Source organism: Drosophila takahashii, chromosome 3R (genome assembly GCF_030179915.1).
Source record: "Drosophila takahashii strain IR98-3 E-12201 chromosome 3R, DtakHiC1v2, whole genome shotgun sequence".
NCBI lineage: Eukaryota > Metazoa > Arthropoda > Insecta > Diptera > Drosophilidae > Drosophila > Drosophila takahashii.
Window position 1 is genome coordinate 13,646,707 of NC_091681.1, and position 20,501 is coordinate 13,667,207.

General features: G+C 38.7%; 1 protein-coding gene across 2 annotated transcripts; it reads right to left on the bottom strand.

The window, feature by feature from the left end:
- Nucleotides 1-820: 820 nt before the first annotated feature.
- ich (zinc finger protein ichor) lies at nt 821-13,486 on the bottom strand. Of its 2 annotated transcripts, none has more exons than XM_070217816.1 (3): nt 12,735-13,486; nt 12,375-12,407; nt 821-3,116 (listed from the first exon to the last, which is right to left on the bottom strand). In XM_070217816.1, the coding sequence occupies exon 3, from the start codon at nt 3,029-3,031 to the stop codon at nt 1,259-1,261; it is 1,773 nt and encodes a 590-aa protein (XP_070073917.1). In that variant the 5' UTR covers nt 3,032-3,116; nt 12,375-12,407; nt 12,735-13,486; the 3' UTR covers nt 821-1,258. The 2 variants fall into 2 exon arrangements, with proteins under 2 accessions (XP_070073917.1, XP_017014359.2); XM_017158870.3 differs by having other exon boundaries at nt 12,375-12,516.
- Nucleotides 13,487-20,501: the final 7,015 nt, after the last annotated feature.

Consider the following 20,501-nt stretch of genomic DNA (forward strand, 5'->3'; position numbering starts at 1 on the left):
TAGATAAGATTTACCTGTGCCAGGACCTTTACTGCTCGAAGTTCGCGACCCTGCATCAAAACAGAACAACAGTTGCAGAATGACAATTGGACGCTTCGTTGTTCTTACATTGCTTGTGGTCTCTTTGGATTTTCGCTATTTTTAAAGAACTGGATATGACATACTATGTTTTTTCAGTGGCTAGAGGTAGTAGGTTGATGGTAATGTAACCTTTCAAAAGTGATCTTTAGGATCAAGCATGGGAAAACAGTTGGTCTAAATGGAGACACTAAATTATATAGTTGGAAAATGATATTGGTTTTGGATTAAAATAAATATGTACAGTTACATTAATTTACTCAAGAACATTCCATTTTAATGAACTACAAAAATTATAATTTGTGTCTGAGTAAAGAGCTTGAAAACGATCGATTTTTTCGATACTTTGACAATATCGATTCGATAATAACTATGTTTTCAAGGGGGAAAAATATTAAATATCGAGAAGTAGCAAACTGTCAATATTTTTCCAAGCTCTTCTAGTAAATTGTTTGGCTTCCTGATTTATATTTAGCTAAAAAATCTTTTTCTATTTTTCTAACTTTTATTTTCCCTAACTACGAACAAGCGAAGAGATCAAAAGCAACCAACAACAACGAATATCAAAAAGTGTGTGTATGCCACTGCGTGACCTTTTAAGTGATTTTTCATTATATGCAGTTAGCAAATAGACTGAACAATCTCCGAGTTCTGAACGATACTCAGACATTATCCTGGCCGAGCACTGGCACACACGCACACAGAGAACACAGGGAAAACGCATCCAGCACACAATTTGGAGAATCCAAATTACAGAAAAATATAAGATGAACAAGAACTTGAACCAATCAAATAATATATCAATAACTGACAAAATTCTTAAGTGATTTTAAAATAATTTGTGGGGCTTAAAAAAAGTTAGACACAATTTCAGGAGATTTAAAATCCCTAAAGGTTTCTGTGACTTTTGGAAACCAAACATATTATTTTTAGATCTACAAAGATTTATGTCATTATTTCTCTAAATATCAGAGAGAAGAGATATATTTTGTAAGTACAAAACTTTGACTTTCCAAAGAAACACCACAATTTCTACTTTTTAAAGGCGAATTTGCGGGTTTTTTGGACAGGCTAAGTTCTTGACAAATTCCGATCCCTATTTTTCTGTGCTGCAGATGGAGGTTCTCCCTGGGAGATGCTACTGGTTGTTCGGCTATATCATAAAGCTCGTGTAGGAGCGTCAGTCACGCCCAATTCTCTTGTGTATCTGTTGATGTTTGAGCAGGTGCGCCTTCTGGCGAAAGGCCTTGGCGCAGACGTCGCAGCGGAAGGGCTTCTCGCCGGTGTGGGTGCGCAAATGCACCTTGATGTTGGACTTGTTGAGGAATCCCCGGTTGCAGATGCTGCACCGGTGCACGGGCTTCTCCTTGCCGAGCAGACCGCTCAGATCGCTGGCACTGAAGCCCGATGGTGAAATGGCGCTCATTTGTGGCGTGGTGGCTGGGTTACCTCCATCCCCCTGCTGTTGCTGCTGCTGCTGTTGCTGCTGCTGGTTGGACTTCTTTTGGGACCGCGATCTCTTGGCCTTGGGCGCCCCAGTTCGCATCTCCGAGCCCGTCGTACTGGCCGTTGTCGTGTGCGGATAGTTGCCCAGGAGATCCGGCGAACACAGACCATTGTCCTTGAGCGACAGGCCCGAGTTCTGCAAGGAGTAGCCACCCTGCTGGTGGGGATGACTCCCCGTCGCCTGGCCGTTGGTCGGGTTGCTCAGGTAGCGCGGATTGATCATCAGGCCATTCGGATTGTCCGTGGTGCTGACCACCGAGCCGGGTGGACTGCAACTGCTGCTGGTGGCCGCCGCCAGTTCGTTGCAGTACGAGGTAGATGTGGGCGCCTGGGGCTCCGCCTTGATCCCTGTGCCAGGATTCGCTCCTCCACCCGAGGAACTGCCATTCGGCGGCCCGTTCTGCAGGCGATTCTGCAGCAGCGGCATGTATCCATGACTCAGTAAACTCTGGAGCGTCGAACTGCTGGCGTGCATGGGCAGCGGACTATGGGGCAGCATAAAGTCGCCCAGGGAGTCCTGCTGCGATACCAGGACCTTGGCCGACTCCTGCTGTATGCAATTGCCGTCGATCCAGGCATCGAGATCCATCCAGCTGTCCCGCGTATCGTTGTTATCGTCCTTGTCCAGCTGATTGGGCACCGTGGTGTCCGCAATGGCGGAACCTATGATGGCGGCTATGTCGTCTATCGAGTTCATATCCACATATTCCGTGAGATCCTTGTAGATCCGAACGCCGGAATTGTGCAGGGAATCGGCCACCTGGTCGATGGGCGTTAGAGTGGCTATGCTGGGACCGGCTCCATTGGCTCCTCCATTTCCCGAGGATCCCGAAGCGTTCATCACACAGCTATCGGCCACCGAGTAAAGCTTAGAATCTAGTTGACTATCGGCGAAGAGCTTCACGTCCGCCAGGCAGGCATCGTTCCCACCTCCTCCTCCGCCGCCATTATTACTTCCACTCAGGACACTTTCTGGTAGGCAGGTGGAGGAGGAGACTATGTTGTGCTCGTTGGAATTCGAGTTGCTGCTGCTGCTGTGGGACTGGGATGTGGGATTCGTTTGGTTGCTGCTCTGCTGGTGGTAGGCACTCTGCATGTAGTTGTTGTTGCTCTCATCCGGCAGCCTCTGGGCAATGGCATGGTAATGGTGGCCGGAGATCCCATTGATGGACAGGTGGCCCGTGTAGCCGGTGAAGGGCGGCAGCGGCTTCAGATCGGACAGGGCGTTCAGGGAGGAGCCGTTCAGCAGTAGATTGTCGAGGACATCCAGGGAGTTCTTCTGATCGGCATCGCTGGGCAGGGAGTCCAGGTCGTGCTCCAGCAACAGCTTGTGCCCGTCGAGCAAATACTGGTCCTGGGCGGACGTCTGGGGCGGTCCCCAGCAGGGACTCATCAGCAGGCTCTCGACTTCCGATTCACTTGGGCCGTTCATGCTGCAAAACTTCATTGTCAGTGGACCCAGGCGATCGAGGCGAATCTTCCGGCGATCCGAGGGTGATCAGATCCTACGCTATCCAAGGGCCAAGTTTTAGCTGCAAAGATATTGGATAGGAAATTGTTTTTTTAGTGTCGTACTATCTTAATAATTCATTTATTAATGTCGTTACTTATCTAACTAATCCAAAATTTTTTTAATTGATAATGCTTCAAAATTTACCCATTTGGTACATTATAAAAATATTAGGTATTAAAGCGTATTCAAGAGTTATTTCAATTCAATCTTTATTTTTAATTTTTATTATAAAAGTTAACAAATAACTCTTATTTGTTAATGTTTATAATAAAAATTGAAGCGTAAGAGTTATTTGTCAACTTTTATATTACAAATTGGAGAATAAGAGTTATATGTCAATTTTTTTGAATAGGTTAACTCTTATTTACGATCCCTCAAATTATAATCTTAATTCCACTTCCCAGCTAACTTCATTCATCAAAATTAAGCTGGCCCACTGATCCATTCTTAGATATCTTAGATCTTTAAAATCCCCCATTATCCCCCAAGACGGAGTTTAGGCTTGGATCGCAATTAAGCTTAGACTAGACCCCACCTCTATATAATTAATATCAGGTTCTATCCCGATCCAAACTCCCTGCACTTGCTGACAACCTGACACATCGATCCCGACCCACTGATAGCCCTCACTAATGATTCTTTAATATGAAAATATTAAACAAAGCTCCGGCCCGCCCGTTGACCAAAAATATATTTTTCCACGGGCCTTCCCCACTCCCCTTTCCCCTTTCCCCTTACTTTTTAACCCATCCCCAAAAAGAGATTAAGTTAAGACATTCGATAAGCCTTAATGTCCGTAAACAAGAAGAAGAAGAAGCGGCGGCGGCATGGGATGCATAGGAAAGCGAAGAAGAAACTAAAATCGATACCAGAATCGGCCAATAATAATTTCCAAGCGGTATTTGGGTCACAACATTAATAATCAGTTAAATTAGCATATAAATTGGTGGCGATAGAGCGAGAGGGTGCTACAATGTGGGAAAGAGAACGCATTTGGCTACGAATGCGCGATCGAATTCGATATTTGTATTTCGATGGTGCACGCTTGATTGGAAACCAAGTGGAAGTTCTCCAAACTACCAAATCCAAAGCGACATCATATGAAAGACCGACAATGAAAGCACAACAAAAAACGCACAGGTGTAGACCCAAAAAACTAAGAGAAGAAGAAGCAATGTCGGCCCACACTGGACTCCAGCAATTATACACACTGAAAATAATAATAAAAAAATTTCAAATGAAATACGAATATTGATTAAGTTTTCGAGCTGCAAAAATCTTAAGTTTAAAAATCAACAATTATACCAAAATACGATCTCCAATTTCCATTTTTAAATGATCATTTAAACCTTTTCTTTTAAGTGTATAAGTTCATTTGGTTAACTAGATGCAAAATAATAATAAATAAAAATTGTTTTAGGTTTAGATAAGCACAAAGCTTAACTTTAAGAACTATTTATTTTACGATTTACGATCTTAAATTTAAATTATTAAATGATCACTTAAACCTTTTCTTTTAAGTGTATAAGTTCATTTGGTTAACTAGTTGGAACACAAAACGAATGAAATGAAAGAAACGGTAAAGCACAACACTCCCCTCCCCCTAACCCCCCGCGTTTTCTTTCTCTCTCTTTTGTGCATAAACAGTTAACTTGATTTCGAGGCTTGGCCGGCAAGAAGAAGACGCGGGCGAAGAAGTGGCCGAGGCCGAAATCAAAGCTAGACACTGTCCAGCTTAAAGAGAAAATTTCGCTTTCAACAGGTTGGCGCTTTATAGCCCCATATCGCCGGATCCACAGCAACATGTTGCCAGTTCAGCTAGCATGCGGAAAGAAGAAGAAGACGAAGAAGCGGCGTAAGCAGCAACAACAACAGCGGCTCAGTCGACGTCGACGTCGGCGTCAAGCCAGGTAAGCAGGCGCAGCTAAGCGTGGCGGCAGAGCTGCGACTGCGGCAGAAAAACTACCGTTAGCCGAGAGACGACGAGAAGAGACCTGCTGACATACTTCCGCGATCGGCAAAACCCGAACCGCTGTTGCCGAAGCCCGGCTTATTCTCTCTCGCTCTCCCTCTCGCTCTGCCATTGTAATTGTGGAGTTTTTGGATGCTCATGCTCATTCTCATTACCAACTTTTTGTTGGCACAGTTTCGGGGGATTTTTGTTTTTGTTCGAAGCTCTTCTTGGATTTTATGAATTTCAGATTGCAGTACATGAAGTGAAAAAAATAATATTAATATATTCCCAGCATTTCTTTAACCCATTCATCAGCGAATAAAATTATTTATTATTCTGGTATTACTAAAAAAATATAGGAATATTAAATTAAATTAATTTCTAGTAAGTATGAACATATTTATACCCGTTACTCGTAGAGTAAAAGGGTATACTAGATTCGTGCAAAAGTATGTAACAGCTAGAAGGAAGCGTTTCCGACCCCATAAAGTATATATATTCTTGATCAGGGTCACTAGCCGAGTCGATCTAGCCATGTCCGTCTGTCCGTCTGTCTGTCTGTCCGTCTGTATGAACGCTGAGATCTCAGAAACTACAAAATATTCTTTGGCTTCCTACGCAGCGCAAGTTTATTTTAGCCGAGCGCCACGCCCCCTCTAACGCCCACAATCGCCCACTAACGATTTTAAAATGGGTCCTGCGCCCACATCTTTAAAGATTTCCGAGAAGTATAAATGCAATATTTATAACTATCGAAATGTAGAAGACATTTTTCAAATCGGACCATTCATTAAAAAGTTATACGCAATCAAAAATTATATATCTATCTCCCTCGCACTCCCTTTAGCTGAGTTACGATTATTAGTCGGGACACCAACCCGACACAGCGTTCGCACTCCCTTTAGCTGAGTGACGGGTATTAGATAGTCGGGACAACAACCCGACTATAGCGTTCTCTCTTGTTTTATAACATATGAACCATTTTAAATATGTTTAAAAGTAAGGCTGATATAATATGATTAATTTTTGTATGATGTTGTGTTTAAAAATGTATTTTTCTTAACTAAGTTCAAAATATAGTACCCTAATTTAAATTATATATAGTTACTTTATAGAAACCAAGTAAAATTTGAAATTTTACAGATAATCCAAATAGTTAAGTGTACTTTGGAGGCGCTATAAGCCTGAGTGAATCGGGAATCGAAACTGGCGTGAAATATTTTATGGCAAACAAAAACGCCACTCATTCTCATTCCATTCCCATTCCGATTCAGATGCCGTATTCTATATCTGAATCTGAGTCTCCCATTGTTATTGTTTGACTGCGCGTCAGATTTTACACATTTTTGTTTGGCCGGCGTTTTATTGTTGCTTCTACATGAGCATTTTGCTTTTAATGAGCCACATTGTAACGGTGGTCCGCTGCTCCGTTTGCATTTGAATGCCCACCAAACACACACATACACACACACACCCACCTGAGAGACCCCAACACCATCACACGATTTGCGGGGGCGCGCCGCACAATGGGCCTCTATTGTAATTTAAGCTTGTAAATGGTCAGAAGAGCCCACAATGGACAATGTCAGCCAGCCGACAGAGATCGGCTGTGGGGGCATTATAATTACTGCTATGTCAGTCAACCGGGCTGAAAACCTTTAACGGTTATTCCGAACGAATTGGTGCGAATTTTTGACAGCCGAGTGATTTTATGACCTCTCTGTTGGTTTTAAGTGCCTAATGTGCTAGTGATGCTGGGGTTAGATTTTGGTTAATTGTTGAATTATGAGTGAGAGCTAAATCAAAAATTGCTTCTAAATAATTAAAGTAAACTATTAGTTTGAAATCTAGAAGTACATTAAAAGTATTAGTTGATATAAAAAGCTTTTTAATTTATTTTAGAATATTAAATGCACTCAAAACAAAAGACTCAAGACACGAACTTGGTTATCACCATCACCAATTAACTAAACTATCTGCTACTCCAATATATAACCTTAAAGGTTCCTCAGATAACCCTGCGAAATCCCTTCACAATCGCTCTCAAAGTCCCTGGACAATTGATCGACCAACTATCTCAGGTCGAAGACAAAAAAATAACTTACTTAACCATCTAACAGGCAACTAAATGTCTGACCCGAGCAATTGACCAGCGAAATGAACTCTAAACTGCATCAACAACACGAACCGCAACAACAGCTGCTGATCAGATGGAAATTGAGTTCTTAACGTTTCCTAGAAAACTCGAACGGAAATTGGTCTTAACCTTTGGCGGCAATCAACTTCCGTTTAAATGTTCGAACACGATGCGGCGGCAAAGGTCAAAACGTTTTGGCCAAAGTCAAGCTGCAAACACTTTCCACCCGCCTCCTCACGGACCCGAAAATGAAAACAAAAATCAGGTCGGCATTGGTGTTTTCCGCGGGGCGGCTGGGGAGCGGATCGTTGGAAAAGCGAATGAAAAATTATTTGATTGCAAAATTTACAACCGCAAGAAGGAGAAAAACAAAAAAAAAAGAAAAACCGCACGTACCAGCTTCCACTGGGGAGAAGAGGAAAAAACTTTGACCAAGACCGAGAAGCCGAAAAAAAGCCTCGGAAACGTGTGGCTTGCATTGAGGTCGCCATCAGTCATTGAAGGTTTGCGATGCTGCGAGCTTGCCCCGCCCCCCTTCCGCCCCTATCCCATCTATCTTGGCCCACTCGGATGTGGATGCAACAAATTGTTGGCAGTGAAAAACGAACGAGTCGAGAGGCGAACCAACTTGAATTGGCCAGTCCGCAGATCGAATACTCTTGGGTGCTTTTCCTTAAGCCGTAATAAGCCGCTTTAAATTCTATGGCGAGTGCCTGTCTGAGCTATCGAAGAAATTGGGATTCAGCTTTGGTCAGAAGTCTGGGAATTTGACTTTATATTCTTTAGATAAAGTGACCTACATTTATGCTTTTTTCATCACTATTTTTTTTTATTATTTAATGGAATTTTGCATATTTAGGAAAACGTTAAGGATAATATTTATATTGACTTGTTTTTAAATAAATAAATAATATAAATATTTAAAAAATGATAATTATAATAAAATACATTTTCAAGATCAATTTTAAAGAAAAGAGTGTTAGAATTCTGGGAAACTGAAAACAGAAAACTGGGAGAATGACTGCTAAGGCAGCGGTGGGAGACGTGCTTGGTTCTTAATTCTTGATTCTGTGCTCTTGGTTCCAGTTCTTCATCTCCTTGGCAGCTGCGCACTTGACCGCACATGTGGCACGTGTGCTGGATGCTGGTACTCAGTATTCTGGACACTGGCTAGTCGAGCTGTGTGAATTGTGGCATGCCCCCCTTGGACCCCTCAGGAATGACTAACTAACCCAAAGACAGACGGGGAGCCAAAGCCAAGCCCATCTGCAGACTGGTCAACAAATAGGCGCAGCACTTCGCTACAGACGCTATCAAAATCTTGTTTTCTCAAGTGGATACAGAGAGAAATGTTGTCGAAATGAGGTAGAGCTTTTTAATACCGGATATTAATGGTCTGGAACTAAGACTAAGGATCTTAATTTATTTATAATTTGGCTTAAGATTTCATTGATCTACAAATGTTTTTTTAAGATTTTTTTGTATTACAAAATAATTTTGAAAAATCATTCTTCTTACTAATTTCTCTTAGTGTTTATTGAGGAACATGGCCAAGAAGACTTTAGCAAAAGGGGGCGTGGGCGTACATATATCAAATGTGTTGGCCATAGCCATCTATCTGCACATGAAATGTGTTGTTCGAGGTGTAAATTAGGTTTAAATTACCGAGAGTAGATGAGATGAAGAAAACGAGAATTTGCTCTAAATAACTTTAAAAACCAGTTTAATAAAAATTATAAAAATGTAATAAATTTAAATATTAAAAAAGTCGATGTATCTAAACTGGTTTCTGAAATGGGGATAAAATTCAAAATTCCTTGCATATATAAACTGGGTTTTTCTTTCCCAACTTCTTTATGTATCTTTTCTCTCCCCACATCTGTTTAATCTTTCCTTAAACTCTTGTGGTTTTGGGCAGCTCAGTTTTATCGTCTGCTGTTTGTTTTAGCCATGAATGAACTTCTGGCACAGCAATTTGCTCTGGTCGGCCACTTGACTCGCCTCGACATAACTGCGGATCCCCTGGCCTGGTCGGGAACTACAACTGCCGTTAGCTTCCACGGCCTCCACTCCCTTTTCGTGGCCAACATGTGTCCAACAAGCGAGATGACAAGCTGGCGATGGCGATAAGGCCGGGTCTGTAGGCCCCGCAGGAAGGCTTGGCCACACTTTTATGGCCGAGGCTGTATACTTCATGGAGATGTATTGGCAATGGACCCTCCACACAGCGAATCCAAGTCCAAATCCACTCCCTGGAGGCCCAGCAACAACTATGCAAATTTTTGTATATTTTTTTTACGATGCTTAACTATTTTTAGTCGCTTTTTTCCAGCTTGTTTCTTGTTGTTATTTAAATGCTGACCAACGTCCAGTGTGTGTGTGTGTGTGTGCGTGTCGAGACTCTATTATTATTATTTTTCGTGGGTTTGTTGTGGTCATCCGAGAGCAACAACCACAATGACAACATGTCTGGCGAGTCCCAAAAAGCATTGCCCAGGTCAGCGAACTTTTTTCTCTCCCCCGGCTTTTGTGAATAATATTTGCGTATTTGCGTAGTTTATTCCATTTGTAGTTGTGTTCCTTTTGTTGTGCAGCCAAATGTGCAAATTAAACATAAAAGTTGTGGGCTAGGGAGACTCCTTGGCAGTTAGCGGGTTAAAAATATTTCTGAATTCATACATACATATTTGCCAAATTATTTGATCATCTTTGGTTCTTGGGTAATGATCAGCTAATGACTGAAGTTGATTGGGCGGTTTAAGATTGGGGATCTTTGGCGCTCAAAGGGGACTTTTATGGGTTTTTGAATGTTTTGATTAATGTACCTATTACAAATGTTTATAATTTGTTTAAAAACATCCATAATTAAAATCAGATTGAAAAAACTTCTGCAATTTAAACAAATATATATAATAATCTAATAACAATCTCTCTCTTTATACCGAAATAATTAAAATTAAATAAAAGTAATTAAGAAAAGCCTAACAACCTTAGTTCCATCTGAAAATTTCTCATTTCCCGAATTAGTGCATCAAATTAATGCAGTACCTTAATTATCGAAAAGCTCATGGCTAAACCAAGCTCAAGAACTTAATTTCGTTTGAAGTCTTGTAATTGATATGTTATGCTCGACTCCTCATTTTCCGTCTTCACGGGAAAAAGCCTCCTTAGCTTGCCCAGCACACCTCTTAATTAAAGATCGAATCGGAGCCGATTGTGAGCTCAATTTTGAAATTCAATTAAAAACGAATGAAGAAAAGCAGAAACTTTGGGAGAAAGATATGGAAACAACAACGAAAATCTGTAACCCAAAATGCAACTTAATGCTTAGCGAATTTGTTACGCTCATTGACGCCGTCAGACAGCTGAAAGAGTTGGTGTTGCTCTTGATGTTGATGTTGCTGCTGGGCCTATTTTAAATTACACTGAGAAAAATTTCAAGTATAAACACTTTAAATATTACGTTAATAAATTCAGATGTAATACATTTAGGTGCTCGAATTTAAAAAATACGTATGTTTTAAAAATAGATTACATAAAATAAAATTAAATTAAATTAAAAGTAAAATTTTTAATTTTACAAATAATTTAATTAATTTAATTTACAAATAAAAAAGAAAAGTTTCTTTATTCAAATTTTTCTTTTTTTTTAATACAAATGACCAATCAATAATATTTTATTAATATTTGTTATTTTAACTTATATTTTATTTTAATATTTATTATAAAAACTTCTTCCCAGTGTATCTCTATCTCTCCCGCTTCGCTTTGTTTTTGGGGGAACTGCCGCTTGTCGAATGAGTAAGCGTAATTTTGCGTCATCTAACGGTACAAACCGCCGCTACTGTTGTTGTTGCCATTGTTGCTGGAGTTTTTTAATTTTTTTTTTTGGCTGCCATTGCCATTCCGTTCTTACCAGCCGATTGTTGTTGTCTTTAAGACCATTTTTGTCAGACAAACAAACGGTTTTATGATTTATTTTTAGCCCGTTCAACGGCTTGGCAACAGTAGCCAACACTCCCCGCCCCCTCGCCTCTTAACTTCCCCTTCCCTTTTACCAAAAATATAAAAACATTTAAGTGCTAGCTGTAAAGCGAACAGAGGAGAATCACAACTCTTAACTTCCGACTGCAGTGGGGAAGTTCGTTTTGAGGTCGCTTAATTGTTTTGGAATCGTTATATTTTCCAGGTTGTGGATTTTCGACTGCACATTGCGCATACGTCATGTGGGAAGAGCCGGATTTAATGGGGAAGACTTGAAAATCCGATCAACTAAATAAGTTTGCTTGAGGAATCTTGGAGAAAGGGGAATTCAATTATAAACATTTTTTAGGTAACTATTTCTCACACTATGATTAGAAATTAGAAGTCTGTTTGGGTATATTTTTGGTTATCTGCATAAGAAAAGTATCCAAAGAGTTTATGCTGAATTTTTTTGATCAAAAGGCTGATATTTTTGGGAATGTATTAACATCAACGTTAAGGTGTGATATGTAGAAGCTTCAAGATATTTTCGATTCATTTAAATTATTTAATGTTAAGATGATAATTCCTAATAAGATCTTATTTGTATGAATGTTAGTCATCTACAAGTCTTAAAATAATCTAGATGGGAATAGTCCCAGGGAACTTCGATTCACAATTCAAGAAATTAAAGAATTTAAGCGCAATAAAAAGAAGGTGGTTTAGTTAAAATTAATAAGGTAGTTCCATGGTTTGTAATTATTTAAGTCTCTCTTTCAACCCAAAGGAAATATAGCTGGCTAGAATTTTTTGCAACAGTTTTTTCACCTCTTAGAACGAACTTAGCGCCAAATTCCATTCCCAGTTCTAATTAGCATTGTATCCATCTCGGGATACAGCCTTGTCACTGCCCATTAGTGGCATGTGAATTTCACAATTGTCATAAGTGGAGCCCTACAGGCAATACCCCTCATTCCACATCCCCCCTCCCCCCTTAACGATTCACCTGCCCGTCTATAGGCCGTCTATTTGTATTTCATAACAGGTGAGTAATATACGAACATATCGGAAACGATTTCGGTCAATGACTTTTGCCTGATTTGTTTATAAGCCAGAATTGAGAATATTCTTCTTATTCGCGGGGCCGTTGACTTGAGGAATTTCGGTTTGTTTGGTTTTGCATTGGCTTTGGCATTGGGGTAGAAGATTCTTTGATTACTTACTGTTACGAAATTGCAGCTTCAGCTAATTGACATCTTGAAAATAATGTTTAAAAATTATTAACGTTTTCTGTCAGTTGGTTGCTGGATGTTTGTGTTTAAGTTTTTGTTTGCGGTAATCCGTGTTTAATTATATTTGATAATCCTTGGGGGTGTAATTTAAGAATCCTTCATTAGGTTGGCGTTTGTATAAAATTTTACTAAGATATTCTTAGATCGATTTCGAAACATTTGAGGCAGTAGAAATAAAATAGGTAGTAGGCCAATCACCGGGAGAGAACAAAAATAAAAAACCAACACCGAATGCGGGTAAAGTAAAAATGTGGAAGGTAAAAAATAAAAATAACATTTTTGTATACTCACAAAAACAATGGGAGGAAGACATAAAACTATGCATAAAATAATGAACGGGTAGTAGTACGAGTAGATTGTTTATTATGTGTGGGATATAGATATAGATTGCAACCTTTGCAATTCGGGGCGATAGTTCCTTAGAGGATAGTGGTTTAATTTAGAACGATTTCCAATATTCTTGGTTCTGTGTTTGTTTATTTTCTTTTTTTGCTGTATGTACAATGGGGTCAACGCAGCTGATTTCCGATTTCCGGGTTAAAATATTTACAACAGCATTTTTTGGAAGTATTTAGCATGTGTAATATTATTTATTTATATTGGATAATTTGATTTGAATTTTAACTTTTTGTTAAGCTTATTTCCTTTGTATTGCACTGTTTTTGTTCACTTTTATCACTGTGTTGGGAATTTTAGTAGTTGGATTTGGAATGTATTTGACAATTTCTTTAGCTCTTTGTCAACCATTTTCACAATTTTTTAGCCACATTTTAACTGCATTGAAATTTGCGTTTTTGTTCACTTCTTTTTGATCTTCCTTTCCTTCGATATTTTCGCTCTGTGGGCTTGTTCTAATTTCTGTTGCTTGCTCTTTCGATTATTGCCACTTCACATGTTCGCCACTGTATCTGTATCTGTGTATCTGTGCGATGAGGAGGAAGAAGTCCACGTCCACAATCAAATTTGAACCGAAACCGAAGCGCGAAAAAAACGGTGAATCGCAGACACTGGATGCGCACAAATCCGCAGACGTCAACGGTAGAAAGCCAACTGTGCGCAGGCGCAACACGAAAAGAAATTTCCGAGCCAAGAAGTTCAACGGCGACGTCGACGTCGGCGCAGGCAGCGCGGCGATCCGAGCAGCAACAGATACAAAGAGAACGAGATACAAATCACGTTCAGAGCGCCGGAGAGTAGCGCAACATGTTCGAATCGAAAACCTCGAGCCGAGCTTACACGTTGCAACAGGTGGTCGAGGTCAGTTAAAAAAGTCAAAGTCAGGGCTAAGTTTGTTTATGTTGCTAAAACGTCGACAAAGGCGACCGATTTTAGATTTATTGGAACTTTATTTCTATTTCTATTTATGTTTATATTTTTATTCTTTTAAGTTTATTTTTTGAATAAAACTGTTTTTGTTGTTTCATTATCTTTTTTTGTATTGTCTAGTCGATTTATCATGTAATAATCATTAAAAGTGCACAGTATACATAATAAATATCTTCTCATAATTCTAAATGTTTAAATTAATTTTTTATTGCAGTTATTTTTTTAGTTCTAGCTTAGCGATCATACCTGTTTGAAGCTAAATCTCTCTCAGCTCTCTCTATTACCTGCTCTCTCTCTTGTGCTCTCGCTCTCTTGACCTACTTAACAAAAATTTGAAATTTTTTCCTGTTATTCCGCCTTGTAAACATGTTGCCAACAGTTCTGCCAGCAACAAGTTGCTGAAAATAAGTAGTTGTAGTTGTAGTTGTTGCATTTCCTCTTTGGCACTTGCCATTGTTGTTGTTGTTTTGCCCGATTGTTGTTATTGCTGGCACTGCCAATATTGTTGCTGTTGTTGTTGTTCATTTGCAGCGCCTGTGCAGTTAACGGTATCGCTTCGAAAATGAAAGCTCCGAGCAGCGCTCACAGGTTGCCGTGTTTTGTGTGAATTTTTGTGTTTTTACTCACGACTTTTTTGCCACAGCAGCAGTTGTTGTGATTTTTTGTTGATTCGCTACCCTGCCAATTGGTATTATCATATCTTAATAGAGCCTAAAGCGATCTAGAGGAGGTCTCTCAGATTTGGATAGTTTTTAAAGCAAAATCAACTTTAAATATCGAAGGATAAAATATTAAACTTAAAATATATGTTATCTTTAATGTATTTATAATAAATTATACATATATAATATAAATATTGTCACCAAATTTACTTAAATATTTTATAACTTGCTAGGTAAAAAAAATCCTTACAATACAAAAACATTCTCATTTAATTACTTATTGATTTATTATTAAATAACCATAAATAGGGTTAAATATAGGATCTTCAGGGCATTCGAATCTTCGTTTTGCGATGCGGCCAATCCCATATTGAAGTTGGTATCACTCGGTTGGCACTGGCATTAGCATAAACAAGAGCCGCCTCATCACCGTGTTGACCAAATGCAACTGCGTCACTACAGACTGGGTCTCTATGGGTACTTTCCCCGTCGCCTCCGCCGTATCCGTCTGAATTGTTGGTCATGTTTATGCCTCATGATTTGTTTTTTATCTGCCGCAGCATCCTCTTCCCCCTTTTGGACTCCGACTCCGTATTTGTGGTGCCTGATTTTTTCTTCGCTGGATTTAACTTGCGTTTTTTATTTCGCAAAAGTATTTTATTTACATGTTGTCCACTTTTTTCATATCAAATATTTTGTTTTTCTCTGCGTGCGTGACTCATGCCAGTTAATAAAAATTTATCTTGGGATTGTCTTGAACTTTGTCACCTACTTCGAAGGGAAGCTTTCAGGGCCAAGTTTGTTGCCTAAGTCTTTTGTTTGGTTGGATGGAAGGCGGCTGCGTGATTAACAATGGCTAGAAAAAAATGGTAATAAATATGATGGCTTCTTTCAAAATATATTTGCGAAGAGTATGTGTAATTAAATCTAATGGGTGTATTAAAATAAATTTAAAAAAATGGGGAGATAATGCATAATAATGATAGATAAATTTAGGTATTTTTTAACTTACTTATATATATTTTTTTTGAAACTGTCAAAATTCTTTTACATATTCTGTCAAATTTCGGATAAAAATAATTGTTAAATCAATCAAAAGATTGACACAGAACAAAACGAAATGCCGTAATTGCTTGGCCCAGAACAAAACGAAATTGACTACATGATCTTGCTCCACCATGTTCTTTTCCATAATAAAACCAAGCTGGCCCAGATCAATAATGTTTACGGCCAAGATCAATAATGTTTACGGCCAAAGCCGAGACAAGAGGCAAACATTCGGGCAAAGGGAGAAATACAGTTAGACAAATTCTATGGACGTCAAATGTCAATCCGCAGACACACAGCCGCAGCCTCAGAGGGAATCAATCTTGGCATTAAAGAAGTTCGGCAAAAGTTGTGAGGAGCGCATACAAAACTAATTGAACTTGGACAGCGTGACACTTCAGCCAAAAAAAAAGAAGTACAAAAAATGGAGAGCCAAACCGAACAATATAGGAAAGTGCCTCCGAAGTCAAGCCATCAGTCAAGGCATTTTGTTCCAAGCAAATAAAGGCAAGCAATCAAATTCAGGCAAACGCCAAAAGAGTTGGGGAAGAGAATGAAGTGGCGGCCGGGGGGAGAGGTCAATGGGGCAACGGTAAAAAAGTAAAAGAAAATAAAGCCCAACCGCACATTGTGTAAATATTGACACGAGGGTCAGGCCCTCAGAACAAGGTTTGTGCATTTGCCAGGGGGGCCCAGCTTCATTTGGGTTAGACAAACTCAACCGAAAATAAATGGGCCCAAAACAAAATGAAGATCTTCCGGAGATCTTCACACCACGGGTGGTTCGGCCGGCCTGACCGCAAAATATCTGTAAATTAAGGTGCAAATAACAAATTGCGCAGAAGTCAACATAATTTGCAACGCCTCCGAACTGCACCTTTCTATTTGCCCAAAACAAGACGAAAATCGAACTGCAAATGTGACACAAACCGAGGACAGAACCTCCGGAAGACAAGTGCTCGAGGGGTGGTCGTCGTGGGAGAGGTAGAGTCCCATCGACAGGTAGGATTTATGAACCATCAAGTGTCTCAAATTGAACAGTAAGGTGCCCGACTACCGCCTAACTGTGCAGATCCTGGTTCCTTTCAATTTTCAGTTGAGTTTGTGTCCTAAGTCTTTTGTTTTGATGGGCGGAACTTTTCAGTTGGGTTTGTGTTCCAATAACGTTTGTAACAATGGACAACATTGAAACAGATTTTTATTTTATTCTATTCACACAGAACAAAATTGACAAAAGTGCTGGTCAATTTTATTTTTTTAAAGATGAATAAAGATTATGTTTATTTTATTTCACATAAATTATTTAAAAAAAAAAATACTACATTTGGTATTTTATATAAAATGATGAAATATGAAATATCAAGTTAGTACATATGTTTAAATCATAGATTTGACACACAGAGAAAATTAAGCAAGAAGACTGACGTTCTCAAATTAAGTATTTGTATTCTCAATTTGAGGAAATACTGATTTTGTGGACAAATTTTGAAAAAAGAAGCCTATTTCTTTCACCATGTTGTTTCTCTCTTATTTGTCCCCGTTTTTTGAGAAAAAAATCTCTAAAAAGGCTCAATTCCAAGGTATTTTATTTAAAAAATTGGTACTGAAAGTAAGTACTTTGTACTTAAAGTGAGTACTTGGTTTTATTTTGAGTAGAAAATTCTCAATTTAAGTGCACCGTTCATGAAAAATTCTCTCTGTGCATAAATCATATCGGCTTTTTATTGATATGAAATAAGGTAGAATTGAATCTATCATATTACGCTTTTTAAATACTAAACCGCTAATGAAACTTAAAAATAATGAATTGTTCCCCATAAACTTGTTTTATATCTCAAATCAGAAATGTTTTTTGTATAAATTTCCATTCCCATTACTTGACCATCCATGATCTAGCTTCGATGTTATCCCATCCATTTCCATTTTTAGATCTTTCACATCCTTCTCCCACCAAAAACCATTCCCCAATCTCGTGTATCTTTTTGCCTAACCAAAACCTCGAATTGATGTCAAACGTTGCATAAATTTCGCATCATATCTAACAGCTACAACACCAGCGACCACAAGAACAAACATCAATAATAATAATGCAAATTTGGCATGCATAATTTTGTACTCTTCAGCTTCTACCATTCTTTTTTCCATTTTTTTTTTTCGAGCCAAGGTGCGGGCGTCAGTAAGCCTAGAAAGAGGGAGACAAAGAGATGGGGATAGAACACCTCCGAGCCAAGAGATCTGCGATGGAGGCGCTGTCGATGCAGAGGCTTATCAACGTTAATAACACGCAAAAGACAAGCGAACAATAAAGGAAAAGGAGAGCAAGAACGAGAACAACAAAACGAGGCGGCAATAAAAATGCTAAACAAATGGCCGCATGTGTGCGACAGAGGAAGCGGAGAAATGGATCTAGGAGAAATATGAATGTAGTGCAAAGTGTGGGAGGACTTTCGGGTGGGTGACTATCTGCACTTCAAAAAATATACCAGAGTAAAATAATTTTCGAAAGTAATCTTCAAAGCCTTTCCCGGAAAATGTTTTTGCATAACTAATAGAAAATCAAAACATTAAAAACATTTTATTAGGTAAAAAATGTGCATGACTAGCGCATTAAGTTATATGTTTAACACTTGCAGCATTATGATAAAGAACTCTTAAATAAATATTAATAAATGTCTAATATTATCTTTAAAAAAAATGAAACATTTTTTAAAATGTTTTAAATAAGCTATACGTGTAAATTTTTGAAAAACATGTTATATCTTATACATTTTTGAAAGAAGAGTAAAATTTTTTCAACATCTTTAAATTTCAAATGAAATCTGAAAAAACAATTTTCAAGGCATTAAAAATGTATAAAAGTTATGACCAATGCAAAAATAATAATATGCTTTCGCTTGCAGTACTGCGGTTTAATAAAAAAAAAAATATAATTAAAAAAATGCTGTACTTGCAATATATACCTAAGCAATGAATAAAATTTCACTATTAATATCTTGACAATTGCAAAAAATTTTCCGTGTGCGTTTTTTTTTTGGTGGGTGGATTGTGTGGGTGGCTCGGCAGCTAGGCAAAGGTCAAGACGAAACGCAATTGACAGCGCGGCAGCAACATTCACAGCCTGAGTCTACGCCACAGCCAGAGGCAACTGCAACTGGCAGCACCGGAAGTGGGTCAACGAAAACCGGATCCGCATCTAACGCAGCTGTGTGTGGAGAGAGATAAACAACAAATGGCAACAACAAATGGCAAAGCAACAGCAACAACCACAACCGAACAAACAACACAGGCACAAAACACAAAACAAACATCAGACAATGCAAAATGCAATTGAGATGCAAATGCAAATTGCATTTGCCACATGTTGCAGATGCCGTGTGCTGTTGTGTGTGCCAGTGCCAGCAACATAAATAAACATGAAAATAATGCACACCATTAACATTGCCAATGGCCCCCAAAAAGCAAAGGGGCAAAGCCGAAGAGGCAAGGAGGCGATGGCGATGTTGGCCAGATAGACGGGCGGCCAAAAGGCCATGTGTCTGCGTGCGGAGTGGAGTGTCATGGGCATGGCTTTGGCTGACTCTGACTTCGCTCTTGACAAACTCCCTGCTGCATCTAATGAAGTTCCATTCGACGATGTCTTTCGATGTGGAAATGGAAATGGATGTGGCGGGGGAAATGCGGAGAAAGAGGCGAAATATGGGCAGGCAATTGGCTGCAAGAGCCACAGACATTTTCATCTATTTTACGGCTGATAAGGTTGCAAGAAAAGCCCATTGTTAGCTAGGAAAATTGCTGGTTTTTATAAAGAGTTTATGTCAAAGTATAATTTTAAATTGTAAATAATATCATCATATTTCGTACTCCTCCTTCTTCAATCACATTTGAATAAAATCGTTGAAACCTCTAGGTATTTTAAAAAAACATTTTAGTGAAAGCCTATTTAAATTAAGTTGAATGACTGAACTAGTAACATGTAAGGCAATCGAATTATTATCTAAGTTTCTAATTTAGTTTATTTAGATAAATTATTACCATCAGTAATGATCATTGTTACTATTTTTAAGGCTCTTAATTGTTTTCGTTGAGATCCCTTTTTTTTAACTCTTCGCTGACAATAAACTACTATTACTATTACCATTTAACTGGCTATGTTAATATCATTTGATTTATTGATAAAATGCCATTTCCATGTTTTTATTGTAGTTAATTTAATGGTTTTAATCCACTGACTGAAAAATGTCGTATAAAGACAATCGAATTGTAAAAAATAACTCTTCATGCTTGGTAAAGAACGTATGCATGTTTCCTGCAGCCACCAATAAACATATGTATACGATTCTTCATTGATTGCGATTTGCAGAAGAAATTTATTGCACTTAATGCAGACTGGATCTCAAGCTAAGCCGCAGTAACACGGTAAAAAAAACCATAGCTGTAAAACTTTTAAAAGATGTTTAGTTATTTGATTATAGTAGTTTACCAAATAAAATATTTACTAAACTATAAATAATTTAAAGTTTTTTCTAGGAGTAAGAAAATTAGTAAGTAGATTAAACTTATTATTTAAAAAAAAAAAAGACAAAAGAGAGTATATTTTCTAGAAAAACAAGTTTGTTGCCCAAGTCTTTTTATTTCTCTGGACATTAGTGTATAAAAAATCGCATTTTTTCTTTAAATAAATTATTGTTAAAAACTTGTTTTTGGTTGATCAATTCGGAGCACTTATGTTTCAGTGCACAGATACGCAAAGACTCAGGCAACGAACTTGCCGGTTGATATAACTGGAAAAGGGCAGCCAAGCTTAAAGAACGGCGGCAGCGGCAGTGGCAGCGGCAATAACACCAACAATCATAACGGCGAAGTGGAGTCCCAAAAAGGTGGATGAAGAAGCGCATCGCATCATTTTGTCTAACGGTTAATGTGGCCACGGAGCTTAAGGAGTAGTCGACAGTCCAAAAAAACCGGCAACGGAACTTTTTTCACTTTTCTCGCATCTACAAGATACAAATGGGCCAGCGCACCT